This window comes from Carettochelys insculpta, chromosome 20 (assembly GCF_033958435.1).
Source record: "Carettochelys insculpta isolate YL-2023 chromosome 20, ASM3395843v1, whole genome shotgun sequence".
Taxonomy (NCBI): Eukaryota; Metazoa; Chordata; order Testudines; family Carettochelyidae; genus Carettochelys; species Carettochelys insculpta.
This window is the reverse complement of record NC_134156.1, coordinates 17226185-17243937: the sequence shown is the minus strand read 5'-3', so window position 1 is coordinate 17243937 and position 17753 is coordinate 17226185. Positions and strand designations below refer to the sequence as shown.

Here is a 17753-nt window from a genome sequence, read left to right as displayed (position 1 = left end):
CCGAGCAGAGCGCGCTGCATCCCAAATCACCCGCCTAGCAGCTCAGAGGTCAGGTGATCTGGCCTGATCTGACACTGAACAGTTTTCAGACCAGCACAGGCAGCCGCTAATTTTAGTAGAGTGAGGAGCTGGAGGCCGATCATAGCCTTAGCTCGGCATTTCCTGGATGTTGTTGGTCTGTCACACCCACAGCAGGATTTATTTTCTAAACATACACTTGTGGGTTTGCTACAGCAGCCCTCAATGTGACCTTCACACCTAGGGGGAAAAGCACTCGCCTACCGGCTCTCTTGAAAGGTAACTTTGGAAGCCTTCCAACTGTGATGAGGATGGTTTAAAACACACACACACACACACACCCACACACACACCCCTCCAAGTTGTTATGACTAGCTAGCCAGCTGGCACTGTTCCTATAGAGACCCTCCATCACATCAGAGAGCTGAGGAGTGAGACTAAGTACACAGGCAATTTGCATAGCAGCATTTGGCCACGTCGCATGGAAGATTTTAAGAAAAAAACAAAACAACTAAAACAAGAGAAAAACCCACACACAAGCTTAAACCTTAATGTTGCTGTAGTGGTTTTACGCATGGAGGACAAGATGTTCCGAACACCACGCTAGCGAGAACAGGCCTGCAGCTAATAAAAAGCCCACTCAGCATATTAAACTGAAATGGGAGAATAAGTATCCCACTGAAAATCACACTGACGACGCTGAGGTAAAATCACGTGAGTGTGATTTGACTTGCACCCCATCTGGTTCCCCCAGCATGTGAGAGATGGAAAGGGGGAACAGAAACATTTTTGTAAAGAAACCTCCTCAGGTGTTTACAAACCCAGAGATGCATCAACCTGCCGGTAAATGTGCCTGAGCTGTTGAAGACTGGACTCACCCTACTAGCATTTTTTTTTTGCATATGAAATACATTTATTACAGTTTCCTAACACACTTAGGGCCAAAGTCAAATAGGAAGTGCCTGCAATGTCTGCACATGCAGTCTCTGCACGGGCGAAACTGACACTGGAGTTGCAAAGACCACAAGCTGCAGCCCAGAGGCCCTTTAAAAGTCTCCAGAGCTGTGTCTACACGTGCACACTACTTCGAAGTAGCGGCGCCAACTTCGAAATAGTGCCCGTCATGGCTACACGCGTCGGGCGCTATTTCGAAGTTAACTTAGACGTTAGGCAGCGAGACGTCGAAGTCGCTAACCTCATGAGGGGATCGGAATAGCGCCCTACTTCGACGTTCAACGTCGAAGTAGGGACAGTGTAGACGATCCGCGTCCCGCAACGTCGAAATTGTGGGGTCCTCCATGGCAGCCATCAGCTGGGGGGTTGAGAGACGCTGCCTCTCCAGCCTGTGCGGGGCTCTATGGTCACCGTGTGCAGCAGCCCTTAGCCCAGGGCTTCTGGCTGCTGCTGCTGCAGTGGGGGATTCATGCTGCATGCACAGGGTCTGCAACTCGTTGTCGGCTCTGTGTATCTTGTGCTGTTTAGTGCAAGTGTGTCTGGGAGGAGCCCTTTAAGGGAGCGGCTGGCTGTTGAGTCTGCCCTGTGACCCTGTCTGCAGCTGTGCCTGGCACCCTTATTTCGATGTGTGCTACTGTGGCGTGTAGACGTTCCCTCGCTGCGCCTATTTCGATGTGGTGCTGCGCAACGTCGATGTTGAACATCGACGTTGCCAGCCCTGGAGGACGTGTAGACGTTATTCATCGAAATAGGCTACTTCGATGTAGGCTTCACGTGTAGATGTAGCCCAGATGTCACTAGGGAAGTGCGATCAGGTGACTGTGCCAAGCCAAAATGGAAGTAAAGCCACTGGTTCTGGCCCATTGATGGGGAGGAGATGCAGACAAGTTAAAGGCAGGGAGCAGGATTCTAAACTTAGATCTAAGTCAGGGGTCAGCAACCCCTGGCACAGGTGCCAAGAGTGACACGTGAGCCGATTTTCCTTGGCACACAAGGTGGGAGCTCAGCTTTGCCCCTCCTCTCCCAGGCAGCTGGGGAGCTTGCTCACAGCCCTGCCGCCTGTGGATTAACAAAAGACCAGCTAATGCTCCCAACCACCAGCTGAACAGAAAGCTCTGCATCTTCATTTATTTATTAATCAAGCTGTTGTAAATAGGACTATCAGTGGCTTTAAAAAGTACCACGGGCACGTGGAGGATAAAAGATCAGATTCTGGCACTCCACACCTGAGCTAGGTGAAAGAATCAGAAACTCACCCTCGCTTGAACAGAGGAACTGATCGACTCATTTCAGCCAGTCGATCCCGCCACAACTCGTACTGCTCAACTCCCTGAAATCAATCTGCCCAGGAAGTCAGGTTGGAAATTTGTCACCCTGGTTATTTCCCCCCTTAAAAATCAGAACCAAGTCTCAGCAATGTAAGAGTATGCTTGGAAGGGTACCAGTCAGTGTAATGGCCAAAAGCATCCGTTCCTCTAGTTCCACCTGCCAGAACTCCTGCCTCCACTGGAGTACCTAGTGCCACCCTACCAGGGTGGTTTCTCTTCCCAGCAGGCTTTGTACTCGTGGCTCAGAGTAACCAACAGAATAGCCTGACACAATAACTGTTGGGAAGTTAGTCCAAGTGAAGCCAGCCATGCAAATGGAATGGCTGACAGAGAGGGGAATCTGGAAGAAGAGTTGCACGGGATGGCAAAAGGGGAGTCCAGGCAGGTAGATTTTTTACAGGTTGTACCACTAAATACTTGGATTCTTTTGTCCAGAAACTGCTGGACCGTGGATGTTCCTGGTTTAGAGAGCCCTGGGTCAGAGCCATCAGCAGTGGGGCCAGAGCCGTCTGCAGCATGGCCAGGTCCAATACTGGAGGGGCCAACAGGGACTGGAATTGGAAATGGCAGCAGGCTGGGGTGCTGATAGCGGGAAATCTCTATTGGTCTGGCAAATTCCCTTGCTCAGGACCAGTGAGGTCCTGATCGTGCCAGACCAGGGAAGTCCAACCTGTAATAACTATTTGTGCTGTTTTTGTGATACCAACAGTGAAGGAACAGTCACAGAAACAACATTTGACGATCACAACATAAGACTTGTTGATCTGCTGCTAATTTACTGGTTGCAAATGTTGCAAATGGAGGGGTTGGGGGTAGTCCCTTCTCTAGAGTAGCTGTTACTCTTGTTGTTTGTACTGCTTGTGGTAGGAAGATACTAATAATCTGCAATTAACTTTTGTGGCCCACACACACTGAGAGGCAACCCAGGACAACCACTCAATTACTGGGAAGCCAACAAAGTAATCTTCATTCTAGTACATCTGGCTCTCGGCACAGTGATCCATCTTAAAAAAGAAAGCGTGTTAGGCCAGATTTGCGAAGTGAGACAAACTGAGTTGCACAGATTTCTTTGGCTGCCTAAATCACGTGCACACAACCAAAGAACAAACACCAGCCAGGTCCTGCATGAGTACACGGCCAATGAGCTAGGAGGGCAGTCCAGGGGTTTAGAGGACAGCCTAGGACTTCAGGGGCCTGAGTTTAGTTCCAGCACACATCCCCGGGTGACAGTCGCCATGTCACTTGTTCTCCCCATGCCTCAGTCTCCCAATGACACAATGAAGAGAGCTGCCCGGCACGGGGTGCTGTGAGGCACGCATATAAATGCTGTATGAATCCATGAACCGCTTCTTGAATGCGGCACACAGTTCTGGTCACCCCACCTCAGAAAAAAAGATGACAAACCATTAGAACTAGGAAAAGTTCACAGAAGGGAAACAAAAACAATGGAGAGGAAGATTAAAAAAAACTTGGGGGTATGTCTACACTACACGTAAGATCGACCCCAGGCAGGGTCAATCTTCTGAGATGTGATTTCATGTGCCTGGCAGAGACGCACAAAATCGAGCTATCTGGGATCAGCAGTTGACCCCTGTACTCCTCAATACGGTGAGGAGCAAGAGAGGTCGACAGGAGAGTTCCTCCCATTGACCGCCCTCTGTGAAAACAGCCAGGTAAGCCGATTGCAGAGAAGTTGATTCTAGCGATGCAATTGCCACATCTAGAATTACATACCTACATTGACTTACTTGCCTAGTACAGACCTGCCCGGGGACTGTTCAGCCTGAAAAAAGATGAGTAAGAGGGACGTCAGAGAGGCCTATAAAATCACAAATGGTGTGCAGGAAGGGTAAATAACACTTCCCTTTTCACTTTCATATGAAAAGAGATTCAGGGGTCACCTGGCAAAACCAAGCGTCAGCGCAAAAGGAACTATGTCCTGCATCATGCAGCTGCTCCATGGAACTTACTGCGAGGCATGTTGAGAAGGCCAAAGCTATAAATGGGGCTCAAGAAAGAGCCAGGTGAGTTACATGGAGGACAGGTGCACCAATGGCCAGGGAGGCAGTGGCATGCTCGGGGCGGCCGTAGCCTCTGACTGCCAGAAGCTGGGACTGGATGATGGGGTGGCTCACTTGATGATTGCCTGTTCTGTTCATTTCTTTTGAAGCACCTTGGCCACTGTCCAAAGACAGCACACTGGACCAGACGGACCATTGGTCTGACCCTGGATAGCTGTTCTCTAGATAGATGGCCACCTAAAGGCAAACACCCGATGTGGGCACACACAGCAGTGCTCACCTGGCTTTGAAAATCTGACGCATGAGGAGCAAATTAAATTTATCAGTCTCCACCACTCCTGGTACCATTTCTCCATCTCTTGGACATCTATCCACTCCTCTGGTGACTGCAGTCTTGGGCTCATGAAGGAGACAGAAGAGGGTCTTTTGGGTAGAGCAGGGGACTGATGCTCTCAGAAGTGCTATAAGGCTTGATGTTTGCAAAATACTTGGAAGCCCTCAGATGGGGGGCACCACGGAATCATTATTATAAGACACACACATCCATGTACAGCTGAACCTCTCTAATCTGGAACTCTCTTGTCTGGTAACATCTGTCATCCAGCATGATTTTAGTTAGCTGGGCAACCACTTATCATGTGTATGGCCAAGTTTCCTGTGGTCCCATAAGCCTGGTTACACCCACCAGTCCTGGCTCTCAGTGTTCTGTGCTGGTATTTAGCTGTGAAGTAAGCAGTGGAAGTGTCGATAACACTACTAGACAATATTGACTTCCCATGGTTTGGCAAATTCTCTCATCTGGCACAGGTCAGGTCCTGAGGGTGCTGGACGAGAGAGGGTCAACTTGTAGCATCAGCACGCAAGAAACCTCCCATCGCTGCAGGAAAACAGCAGTGCCACACCACCACCTGGCTCTTCTGACACATTCCCTCGTAAAAAACGCATGCACCGTGCAATTAATTTCCATCGCCTTTTTCCACCCCGAAGCAAAAGTGGCCGAGTCAAAAGGTTAATGCTGCGTGACAAAGGTCGGCAGCCGTTTGGGGAAGAGAAAAGAAAGGGAGGCTTTGTGGTCTCAGACAGGGGCTGGCTGCAACCCCGATTCCACTTGAGAAATGTAAAGTGATGGCGGTTGTGGAAAGAAAGGGATTGAGAGCCCTACTTAAGCCTCAAGTCTTTGTGGCTTACAATAGACCCTCCCTTGACTCATTAATTGTGTGTTCCATGGAAGAACAGCAGATGACACATCCCCAGCTGTCATGATTGCCCCCTTCTCAAGGTAACAGGGCAGAGGCAGGTGCTCTTAGTGCCCTGTGCACAAGGCTAATATATTCTGTCCCCTTGTCAACCCCCTTTCATCTTCTCCAACAGGACACACTGACAACTGTAAATGAGATTAGACTTCAGGGTGTGGGACAGATGCAGTATCCAATGAGCTATCCCCAGCTTTTACGTTTCTCTCCTCCTTTGACAAGCCCCCTCCTGGTCGGGAAGAAAAATCCTTTACCCGGTGCAAACTCCCCCCCCCGCTCCCGCCTCCCGCACACATGTATCTAATTCAATGAGCTGGATGGACAGAAAGTGAAGCCCTGCTTTTAGGGCCTGATGCACAGCCCCTTGACGTCTGCAAGAGTCAGTGCATTGACACCACAGTCTGTATTTAAAAAACAATTACCTCCCTGTGAGCATTTCCCAATGCGTATTACACTCCGCAAGGTTCTGTTTGCTGACATGCTGCACTTACTGGGGACAGCTGCTATGATCAGGAGTAGCCAAAAGATGTTCTGTATTAAAGGGACAGCAGCAATTTTACATCTAGCCAACAGTTTAAAGGAGCTGCAGAAAATACTTTGCAGCTCCTGAAGCCCCTTGTCAATTTTACAGCTTAAGACCCACATAAAGAAGAGGGGAAAGAAGTGATTTTACAAGGCAAACAGAAAAACTGGCCATACAATAAGCACTGTCAATGCCTCAAATTAAACTATTTTGCTGCTTTTGCTACACACGGGCAACAGACATTTCCTGGAACAGGAGTAGAAGGAAATACTTTGCCAAATGAAGGGCACTCATGATAATAAAGTTTGCCTTGTGTATAAGGCAAAAGCAAGGCCTTTACTCTGAGCAGCTTTAACCACAGCTCTAAAAGGGTGCCACGGTGGGCTCAGCCACATATGGCCCTAGCACTACTGTCACCAGTTTAACTTTCCCTGGCACACACACGAATGCCTAGTCTGGTCCAGGGTACGTCTGCAAAGTTATTACGGAGCTCCTGCTTCACATTAGCTGCCCACACATCTCCTGAGGTTCTCAGTAAACTCTTTATCTGATACTGTCACGCCCACACAGAAATGAGATGGAAGATTCCATGCCTCCTCCGACAGCTGCAACAGAAAGGCAGCCCAGCTTCCCGGGCAGATGAACCCCGGTGATGGGCTGGCAAAGAATCCGTCTATTTAAAGCAAATGCTCTGCTGTCACTCTCAGACACTGACCAAGGTATGGATGGAGGGCAGTGGCTTGGTCTATACTAGGGAACAACGTCAGCTGCAGATACGTAATTCTAGCTATGGCAATTGCTTGGCTGGAATCGATTTATCTGCAATCGACTTAGCTCACTGTCCACCCAGAGGGAGGTTGACGGAAGAGTCGACCTCGCTTAATTCTCGCAATATCGAGGAATGCAGGGGCTGACTGCTGACCCCAGATAGTTTGATTTCATGCATCTCTACTAGATGCATGAAACTGAACTCCAGAAGATCGACCTTGAACTGGTCGATCTTCCCAGTAGTGAAGACATATTCCTAACGCGGAAACCCATCCCATGAACCAATACTTAGCAGCTCAGACCAGAGGCCTGGACAAAAAGGCATCTGGTCTGAATTACTCCTGCTTTTGGAACCTGATCGATGAGTGGCTGAAAAACCCACTCCCTCCCCATCTCTAGGGGAATACCACAATTGTGAGTCTGTTGTCACAATCAACTCTGCACATTTCTATTGCCTGTTTTCATCAAGGACTTCAAAGTGGTTTACCCCAGTGTTTAAGTTTGACTCATCCCCAAAATGGGCATAATCAGGGCACAGAAAAGTTAAGTAATATGCCCAAGGCTGCAGAACAAGGCAGTCTCAAAGCTGGGTATAGAACAGGGTCCTGACTTGCAGTCTTCTAATTTAACCACCACCAACACTGCATCCACATGGGACTGCTAAGGGAGGAAGAGAATCAGCCCAGAGTGTAATTTACACCAGTCAAAAATCAATGGCCACATATGTCTTCACATCACCTGGCAAAGCTGTTGCTCTGCCCCACCTGCCACACAATCCATCTTCACAGTTAACAAGAAATGAGTCCTCTCCAAATGAGAAGCCAATGAAGAAAAAGCCAAGAAATCTGAAGGAGGAAAAGAAGAGCTTGAACTTTGCTCAGAGGTAGGATTTGCAATGGACACAAATGTGTGAAATGATTAGAAATGGCTGTAACCCCAAGGGAGGTGGCAGATGAGGAGGTAAAGTGTGTGTGGTCATGAGTGTTTATGAGCCCAATAAATAAATGTATCCATCCATGTAAAAGTAACCAGTGATTTATCACCAGTTAAGGGCCAGGGCCCCAAAATGAAAATGCATCACAGATGCACTGTGGAATTGGCACTGAAACAGCAAGTCTGTTTTCTGGCCCCATGGCATTCCAGGGGAGTTTTGCCACTGGTTTCAACAAGCCGAGGATTTCACCCAGAGAATGGGATACTAAACCTCACTCGTTTAAATAGAAATTGCAAATCTCTCCTCTGGGCCGCCAGGATTTTCGGACTATCTGCCTCGGATGAAATTCACCTCTCTGCAGGGGGCCATGCAGTGATCAGCAAGACAAAATTAGAGCCTGCTGCACATTTTTCAGCCAAACATGTATAAATATCTGATATTGAACACAGTTGCTTTTTGAGTGAGTGGAAATGCTGGTCAAAAAGTTTCTGATTTCATGTTTGGGATTTTTATCAAAAACACCCCACCTATCCCAAAATTTCGTATTTTTAAACTGAGAAATGCCCAGTTTTCCCAGGGAACCCTGCTAAATTTAAATGACGATTTTTAGTAAAAATATAGTTTGTTATGAAAAATTCTTGGGGGAAGGAGAGTGACCAATTTCCAACCAGTTGGAATCACTGCTTTTTTTTATCTTCACAGCCTGGGTCACAGCCTGAGAATTCTCAAGGGCTCCCACACCCAGTCAACAGGGTTTTCACTGGGTTTCCTCCCCAGCTGGAGTGACTGGAGGGACTGGTGTGCTTCAGGTAACAATGAGCAAGGATGGTAAAATACTATGAGCTAAGCATCAGAGTGCTAAGAGCATAGGACTTCTGGGAAAACAGGTTGTCCCTTTATTTTCATGCACACGAACTCCTCAGGCACCTGTTCTGCCCTCCAGGCAAACACCCAGATGAAATCAGGTTTAGCACTGCACAACAGCGCTGTATGGTTCAGCATGTGTGCGTTGTCTAGCCAGTGCTGCAGAAAGCCCTGATACCGACCTCATGTTTCACAGAGTCCAGCTGGCATTGAACAAAACGTGCTCCTCTCTCTTGGTGCAGTGAATTTCTGGATACAGGGAATGTGTTTCATGACAAACAGCATCTCACTGTTCATTGCTAAGCTAATGGGCTTTCTGTCTTCCTGATCTAATGCTGAAGGAAGACGTCTGCTTTTTTGCTTTTGCCTGCAGGCAACAAAGGCTGTATTGATTTACTCAGGACTTGGGACTGGTTTTTCATGGGTTGCATTCCCTTTGATAATAAAGCCTTATGGACAGGGTTTAAATTTCAGCTGCAGCCCTCATTCAAATGTGGCTAATTATGAGAGATTTTGATTTACAGCCTGTTTCCCTTGTCATTAGGGAAATGTACCATAAACGCAACTGCCGTCATGCCATTTTTTAAAAGTGACACCCGTGCTGTTCAGCCAAGTTCTCTGCATCCACTTGGAACCTGACAATTCCGCCCTGAGCCCACATGCCATAAGCCCCATCCTGCAAGGACTCAATTACTTCAGGGCAGGGTCGGGGAGCTCGCAGGAGCTGCCCCAGAGTAAAGCAAAATTTTGGAAGAGGGAAAAATTCAGAATGACTGAAACAAAAATTCAAGCCCCATTGATTCCTGCTAGAATCCTGCCTTCTGAATGGGCACAAGCCACGCTAATACCCAGAATGCTAACACGTGAAAACATACTACAGACATTTAAATATGATTGACCATTTCAATAATCTAGTTACTACACCTCCAGTCAGCAGCTGGCTATGGTGCAACACGCTGACAAATGCTACTCAACCTAGATTTATGGATTAATGATAGATTAGTGGGTTATAAATGGACACGTGTCATGTCTGGCACTCAGATTATTTACTGAACGATTGCAGGATACCTCCAGCCACAAGGGCATCCCTCTGAAGAGAGTGCACCAGAGCCTTTCCTTCTGTAGTTTATTCACTTACAGGAAGAGGGTTATTGTCTCATGAAGCAGCAGAGAAATCTCATCAGAACTCTAGTGCTGCTAGAATGATGCCCGCATAAGAGGGCCAGCTCTCTTACACAAGTGATAGGCACACACACAAATCTATGGCATTAACAGTCAGTTTACAGTTTCACTTACGCTGTGCTTCAGTGGAGAAGCAAATCAAGGAGGTAACCCTAACAAAATCTCAATTATATTTACTTACACTTCATGGGGCTGACAGAAGGAATGCCACAAAGCAAGTCTGCTAGTTATAGCACCTAAAACCATACCCAATGCTCCAGTCTGACATTTTGGAGTGTGGATTACCATTTTAGATGTTCTAACGAGCGTCCACAGCTGTGGAGCCACATCAGTTTACGTCAGCTGGGGATCTGATTCCTATACTTTTCATTGATAAAATTATGGACTTCACTGTGGAAACAGAAGCGGGCGATCTTTTTCAAAACTTATAAACTTGAAGCAACAGGTTCTCTGCTGGCGTAAACTGAAGTCAGTCTCAGGATCTAGGCCAAAGACTGTAGCAATCATTATGATGGTGCTGGAGTGACAGCCTTGGAAAGCAAAGTTTCCTAGGTAGAGCACAACTGTAGCAATTTAAACACAAGTGCACAACTGTAGCAATTTAAACACAAGTGCACAAACACGCAAGCACGCACACACACCCCCTCCTCTGACCTGGAGGAGAGCACCTGTCCGGATGGTAGGGCAATTCAATCTGCAGGGCCCATTCCAAACGTCAGCTGCTGTAATGACACTGCCAATGGGAATGGGAGAGGGAGGGGGAGGACAAGGGGGGAGGAGTGACATGGACACCAAGGTGGTGGGATCTGGATGAAGGCCAAACTCATAGCATCACATAGGGCCGAGTTTGAAAAGCCAGGCAGCACGCCGCAGAGGGGAAAGGCTTATGTACAAAGGAACGCAAGCAGGTGTCAGAGCCTTTGTCACCAGAAGCAGGGTAATAAAATATGGGAACTGGTCACCTACCTGATCAAACAGAGCTTTCCAGTGCTGCTAGGTAAGAGGCAATGCAGAGAGGAGAGGAAAAAAAGGGAAAAAAAGATATAAGAGCAATTATAGTAGAACGCACGTCATTATGGAAATACACGTTAACAGGCAAATAACTGAAGGGCCTAGTGGACTGAGCATGGGACACGGCCAGGAAATCCTGCCCCTCGCGGTAACTTGGGGCGAGCCATTGGGCAAGTCCGACTCTTTCTGTGCCTCGTGTCCCCATCTGAGGAAGGGGGATAATAATGTTAGCTATCGCCAGGCAGAGGGGACGTGTTCAGAGGCAGAAGGCCACTGCAGTGCTTCGGGGTGCTGCGGGTTTGCCCAACAGTCCTCTGTGACCTCAGCTATGCAGTTAAAAGACCCATGCGGGCGTTACCAGAGACCACCCCCCCCCGTATATACACCGTCACTCACTCAGCTCAGTGTAGCTTTTAAGTGCTTTGGGATCACTACGCAAGCCAGTTGCTGGCTCCGTTTCACACTTTGCACCACCTCAGATCCAAAGCTGTCACTTCTGCACCCCCTCGCAGGTGCTCATGCCATTGGGACAGAGGCAGCCTGAGCAGCAGACAGCTCCCCAGGAGGGCTTTCAAACCTGACACACCAGCACCTCCTCGTTCAGCTGGGGCACGAAGAGAGGGAAGAAGTTGCCATGGATCAATGTGAGGGAGACACGGCCGCCCAACCAGCTCCAGGAGCCCTCAAAAAGTTAGTGCCAGGTACTGTTCCCTCTAATTTTTCCATCCAGGACAGAATACATTTTGTTATGTGCACCAAGGCATGTGTGAATGTGCACCACCAGTGGAAACACCTGCTGATGGCTGTGGGTGCTCTGGGTGGCACCTGAATCGCTCCTGGGCAGCCACCCAAAGCACTCAGCTTACAGCGAACACTGGTCCCAGGATAGTACAGGTTGAACCTCTCCTGTCCGGCAACATCCATAGTCTGGCATGATGTTAGCTGAGCAGATGAACACTTCTCCTGGGTGTGGCCAAGTTTCCCACTGTCCCATAGGTTGTTTACAGCCACCAGTCCTGGCTCTCAGTGTTCTGTGCTGTTCTTTAGTTCTAATTTGCCTTCTAAGGGCCAAGTAAGCAGTGGACACGTTGGCAATGCTTATAGACCATACTGACCTCCCGTGGTCCAGCAAATTCTCTCGTACAGCACCAGTCAAATCCCAAGGGTGCTGGACTAGAGAGGATCAACCAGTGTTTGAAAGCTCAGTCCCCCAGCTGGCTGCCTGACTGGCATCTCCCCGACTTACTTACCAAAGCAAGGTACCAGACTTCAGGCTAGCAAAATTCATCTACCGTTATACAGAGAGTAGCGTTCGGGTGAAACTCTTAACAAGCAAGCAAGAAATATTTCCTTCCAATCAATTGTTCAGCTTTGCCTACCTAGCGGAGAGGCCGTGGTTTACATATTAATTCACTGAATTCCCATTGAGCTGGTTAAGCTGGGCTTGAGTGGATATTCATGCAAAAACTCCCATTCAACCCTGTAAATCTGCCCAATGCTTTAATGTTTTAAGGGAGTTTAAATCTCGGCTTTGTTTAATGTCACCCTGAGTGCGGTAATGACAACATGGTGGTGCCAGGCCTTTGCCACCAAGGCTGTGGCTGTAGAACCTCCCATGGATATCCCCTCCCTCTTTCTTGTTTTTTTCAAATGATTAGCAATGTATAAGAATCGACTGCGTGTCAGTTCTTGGCAGACAAGCCAGCAAGCTTATCTCAAGTTTCCAATTAAAAAAAGAGAGGTGAAAGAGAGAGAAGGAAAATCAAAGCCCAGTTTGGCCTTTAGCGTACTCCTAACTCAACCATTTTAGTTTCCAGAGGGTATCCTGCAGCCTGCTAATCATAACTTGCAGTTCCTTGAACTGCATGGCGGCGGGGGATGTTCTCTGCATCTTTCTGACATTTTATTTACAAACTGCACGTAAGTGATTCCTGGCGTTTCTGTACCATCAACAAAATTAGTCTTGCAACGCAGTTTTCAGGTTGGTTTGAGTTATCGCCATTTTACTGATGGGGAAACTGAGGCACAAAGCATTTAAGAAGTCTGCTCCAATTCCTGCTGACGTCAATGGCAAGGTCTCAGAGTGAGTTCTGTGGAAGCTGAAGTGGGCCTTAGGTGACTTGCCCAAGGTCACACAGCATGTCAGTGCCAGAATTAGAACCCAGCTCTCACCCAGCTATGTACTTTTATCATAAGAACAAGCATTATCTTCCATTCCGAGAGTGCACGCTAGCCCAGTGCTCAGCTCTTGCAACCTCTGCTGCTCTTAAACACAGCTTGAAGCTGCTGAGCCCAGAGTAGGATCAATGACTGGCTGGAGCAGCTCAAAGGCATTGCTTGCTTCTCTCTTCCACAGCAGAAAGGAAACCAGAACACTCTTTCTCAAAGGGAAAGTACATAGCAAAAGTATAGGTTGAACCTCTCTAATCCGGAACTCTCTCATTTGGCAACATCTGTAATCTGGCATGATTTTAATTAGCTGGATGGCCACTTGTTGTGGGTATGGCCATGTTTCCTGTGGCCCATAATGTTTGTTTACAGCCACCAGCCCTGGCTCCCCATGTTCTGCACTGTTATTTATCTGTAATTTATCCCTAAGTGTCTTCTAAGAGCCCAGTAAGAACTGAAATTGTTGTTAGTGCTGCTAGAAAATATATGACCACCCACGGGCCGGCAAATTCTCTCATCCAGCACCAGTCAGGTCCCAAGGGTGCCAGATTAGAGCAGTTCAACCTGTACTTGCCAGAGGGACATGCTTGTGGATAAATAAGTGCTGGGCAGCTTGAGGCCCTAATTATATATGTTCCTGGAACATGCTCCATCCCAGGTCTCATGCAATGTTACACATGGGGATTTGCCACTAATCACAAATAATGCCAAAACCCAGAAACAAAATCAGATCCTCCAACTAACAAAACTTGATATATTACCCTTTGGGAAAGAAATCCAGCAGAAAACCAGTAATCTCCATGCTTCCCAACAACTGGGCAGAATACATCCAGGATTTGATCATTTCTCTCTGTAATCCTGGGCAAGATACCCCTTGGAGGTTACAACTGTGCACGGTGGCTATTTTGTGTTTTGAGTTTATCAATGTTATTTTATTTTCATTCTTGCTGATGCCCCAAGCGCCCTGGTGAAGGGCATTTAAAGTAAATTAATGATCGTAATTAATACTATTTCTCTGCGGCAACTTGCTCCATCTGTCCTAAGAGAGCATCTTTGCTCACCTTACCTAAAAGACATTGCAATGGTTAAAATGGCCATGATCCTGATTTCCTCATGCATCCAAAACTCCCCACTAAGTAACTCAGTGTACAAGGAGTGAATGCTCATCTAATGCATAAGAAAAGCAAGGTCAGCCTATTAAGGTTGATAAAGTACTTTTATACAGGGGAAGTCCATGCCACAGTTCAGCATTTACATCCAGGGATTCATATGGAGAATGTTGGTTTCTGCCCTTGGAGAGCACTGGTGTCTCCCAAGTCACACGGAGCAGGGGATGAGCAAATGAGGACAGAGACCTGCCAAGAAACAGCAGGGGTTGGTAGCGCAGACTGAGGCCTAAATGACAAATGACTTTTTGCCCTAGGGCCTGATCCAGCACCCATTGAAGTCAGTGTGAGTGCTTCTGATTATCTATCAGCAGTGAAACAGGCCCTTACACAGCAGCTTTCACGTCAGGCTCACCAAGCACCTTGTAACCAACGTTCCCGCTAATTTTTCCATCCATGTGCAGAATAAATTTTGTTATGTGCACCAAGTCATGTGTGGATGTGCACCACTAGTAGAAACCCATGCTGCTGACTGTGGGTGCTCTGCTGATCACCTGGGAGGCACCTGAATGTCTCCTGGCCAGCCACCCAAGTGCACAGCTTACAGGGGACACTGCTTATAACACTTTGATTCAAAGCATCAAGACCACTTGCGAACTCAGTATCAGCATCATGTCCTGGAATATGGGAGACTTGGACTGGAATTCCAGTGCCAGGTCCCCCAGTGCACAGGTCAACATGGATCAAAGCTCAATGGGTAGAGTGGGGTGTCTTGTCCTTTATAAGTTAGGGTAGGAGCCTATTCAGGATGGGGGATGCACAGCAAGATAGGGAGGCAGGAAGAGCTCACATGGGTCAAGGGCACTGGTGGGTAACTGATGGCCCACGAGACACTTTGTTTACCATTGCTGACACGCAGGGTTGCCAGATTCTGCTGGGTTTAGTCTGTAGAATTGTTTTTTTCCCTATTGGTATTACAAAAGCAACCTGCACGTAAAGCAAGGGCACGCAAAGTGAGGTGTATGTGGATTGCACACATCGTTGTGAGAGCCATGTGCTCCCTCTGAAGCCAACTGACATGCTGCTAGAGCGCCCCACAAATTCTAAGGGCCCAAGTGCCATTAGCAAAACTTCCCTACCCTTGGGCATCATCTTGGTTTTGACAATCGGGGGCCCAATGACATGAAGAAGAGCCACTCATGTGGCCCCCTCATTAGCCGAAGTTGTCCCTCACTGAGTCTAGTGGTTTCCACTGGAGATGAGGAAGGATCCTGGGAAAAAAGTTTTTTTTTCCTCCATCAATTCCCCATGCTTCTGCTTTAGGCTTCTGATATTTCCATAGGGCCTCCTGGTCTCCCTCTCTTTGATGCTAACGAGAACTACTCAAAAACCGATGCCAGAGCAGCCCCTTAAATTTCACCAGCTGGTTTCTGCATCAGGAATGCAGGATGCCACAGTCAGAAACGGGATAATTGGAAGCCTAACTGTAGCACCACCAGTGGAATAATGCTGTCAGAGAAACCGAGTGCTCTACAAGCTCTTCACTTATGAATGCACTTACTACCGCATGGCGATTAATCTTTTAGTGGCCCTGGGTTAAGCAAGATAGAGGATCCCTAAATCTTCTCCTGAGCAGCTGAAGGGAAGTTGGGGAGGAGGAGGAATGGATGCTCAGAGTTATAAACAGAGATGCTGCTCTTGGTCAATCCCAGGTTTGTAATTTAAGAATCTTTACAGATTAAGGTTTATAACTCAGTTAGGCTGCTTAGCAGGACTACAGTTGAAATTTAAGATGGTATGTGCCCAGAATGAAAGCAAAAGAATATTAAATCTCACACTTTGAACATGAGCAGTCCTGCAGCACCTTAAAGACTAACCGGTTTATTTGGGCATAAACTTTCGTGGGTAAAACCCACTTCAGCAAAAGCATACAGACTGATCCGGCTACCCCTCCGAGCCACGGAACTTGCACTATGTAGCAGTTGTTACAACGTTCTCCTATGTTTATTGGAGGGGCAGGTTCTTTGATAACATTCTTAAAGCGCAAAACCACCTTGTGACAGCAAAAAATTTTTACAACAACCGTGGGTTGATGTAAACCCAGCAACACTTCCTTTGGATGCAAGATGGTAAAAATGCCCCGTCTGAAGTCAGCATGGGACAGAAGAGATCAGGGTTTGTAAAGGGTTTTAAAATCAAAAGACAAGCCTAAAATGGGGATTTTCACAGGACCCAGGAGGAGTTAACTCCCTGGCTCCTGCTGAAAGTCCGTGGGAGCTGAGCGCCTCCCCTCATTTTAGCCAGCTTGCGATTCTCAAGGCAGATGGACTGTGAGCCTTGGGGGACAGGAGCTGTGTCCCCACACTCATGGCAGCCAGCACGCTGCTGGCACCATAGGTGGGTCAGGAAGTCCCCTTTAGCAGAGGGAGGATTTGGCAGTAGGCAAGAAAAGTAATTGGAACCGCTCGTGTGCCTCTGGATTGCACCAGCGGCTGAGGCGGATAAGGACCGGGGTGGGGGGCCTCTATTCTTGCCAGTTTCTCCCCAGTGTCACCACCCCCCACCCCACCCTTGAGACCTGAGGTGGGTTATAAATAGCTTGATCCGATTAAAGCGGCAGAGGCACTGGGGGAGGGGGGGGGAGCGTGAAACTTACGTCCTCCGTGGCCATGGGCAAGACATCCTCCGACCCCAGCACCTCGATTGCTTCCGCTTCGGAGCTGGCCGCCACGGCCGGGGAAGAGCCGGCGGGAGCCTCCGGCCGCCTGTCGCCCATGCTGGGACGCGGCCCGGATGGCCGCAGCAGTTCCAACTGGCTGGTGTCTGGCAAAGTTTCAAATCAGGGCTCCCGCCGGCGGGGGGGAGCCGGGCGCGCAGGCGGGGCCCCTCCCGCGGGCATGCCGGGCACGGGGCAGGGGAGCCCCGCCAGCGCCTCGGGGAACGCCCGGGCAGCCCGCGGTGGAGCCCGGCGCCGCGCTCTCCGCATAGGGCCCGTCGGTCATGGCCAGCCCGGCCCCGCGCCGCCCGCAGCCCGCACCTGCGCCACCGCCGCGCGGGGAGCCGGCGGCCGAGTGGCCCCGAGCCGGGCTCGGCCGGGCTGCGCGCTCCTCCGCCTCCGCTTTCGGCGGGAGGGGGGAGCGGCGCCTCCCCCGGAGCCGCGGCCCAGAGCTGCCGCTCAGCCCGGCGGGGGCGGGGACGGGGACGGGGACGTGCCGCGGTCTCCAGCCAGGGGGCTCCGGCCGAGGGCAGCGCCCGGCAGTTGCAGGCGGGCGGCAGCAAAGTGCACGTGGGAGCCCAGAGCCGCGTTGCAGCGCCCGCGACCCCCGCCCGGCTCGTGCCCCCCGGCCCCACCAGTCCTCACTCCCCGCGGCCCCACCGCAACCCACCCCAGCCCCCGGCTCATGCACCCCCTCCCCACCGCAACCCCCCCGGGCTTGTGCCCCCCCGGCCCCACCAGTCCTCACTCCCCCCGGCCCCACCGCAACCCACCCCAGCCCCCGGCTCATGCACCCCCTCCCCACCGCAACCCCCCCGGGCTTGTGCCCCCCCGGCCCCACCAGTCCTCACTCCCCCCGGCCCCACCGCAACCCACCCCAGCCCCCGGCTCATGCACCCCCTCCCC

General features: G+C 49.5%; 1 protein-coding gene across 4 annotated transcripts in view; it reads right to left on the bottom strand.

The window, feature by feature from the left end:
- RHBDL3 (rhomboid like 3) overlaps positions 1-17243 on the bottom strand; it is a 154091-nt gene extending 136848 nt beyond the window's left edge. For 2 of the 4 annotated variants that reach the window (XM_075014537.1, XM_075014539.1), the window contains exons 1-2: positions 16788-17243; positions 10812-10835 (exon numbers count right to left, since the gene is read on the bottom strand). In XM_075014537.1, coding sequence (XP_074870638.1) covers positions 10812-10835; positions 16788-16907 — 144 coding nt within the window. In that variant the 5' untranslated portion in view covers positions 16908-17243. Of the gene's footprint in view, positions 1-10811; positions 10839-16787 lie in introns of all 4 variants that reach the window. The other 2 variants (XM_075014540.1, XM_075014538.1) reach the window with 2 other exon arrangements.
- Positions 17244-17753: the final 510 nt, after the last annotated feature.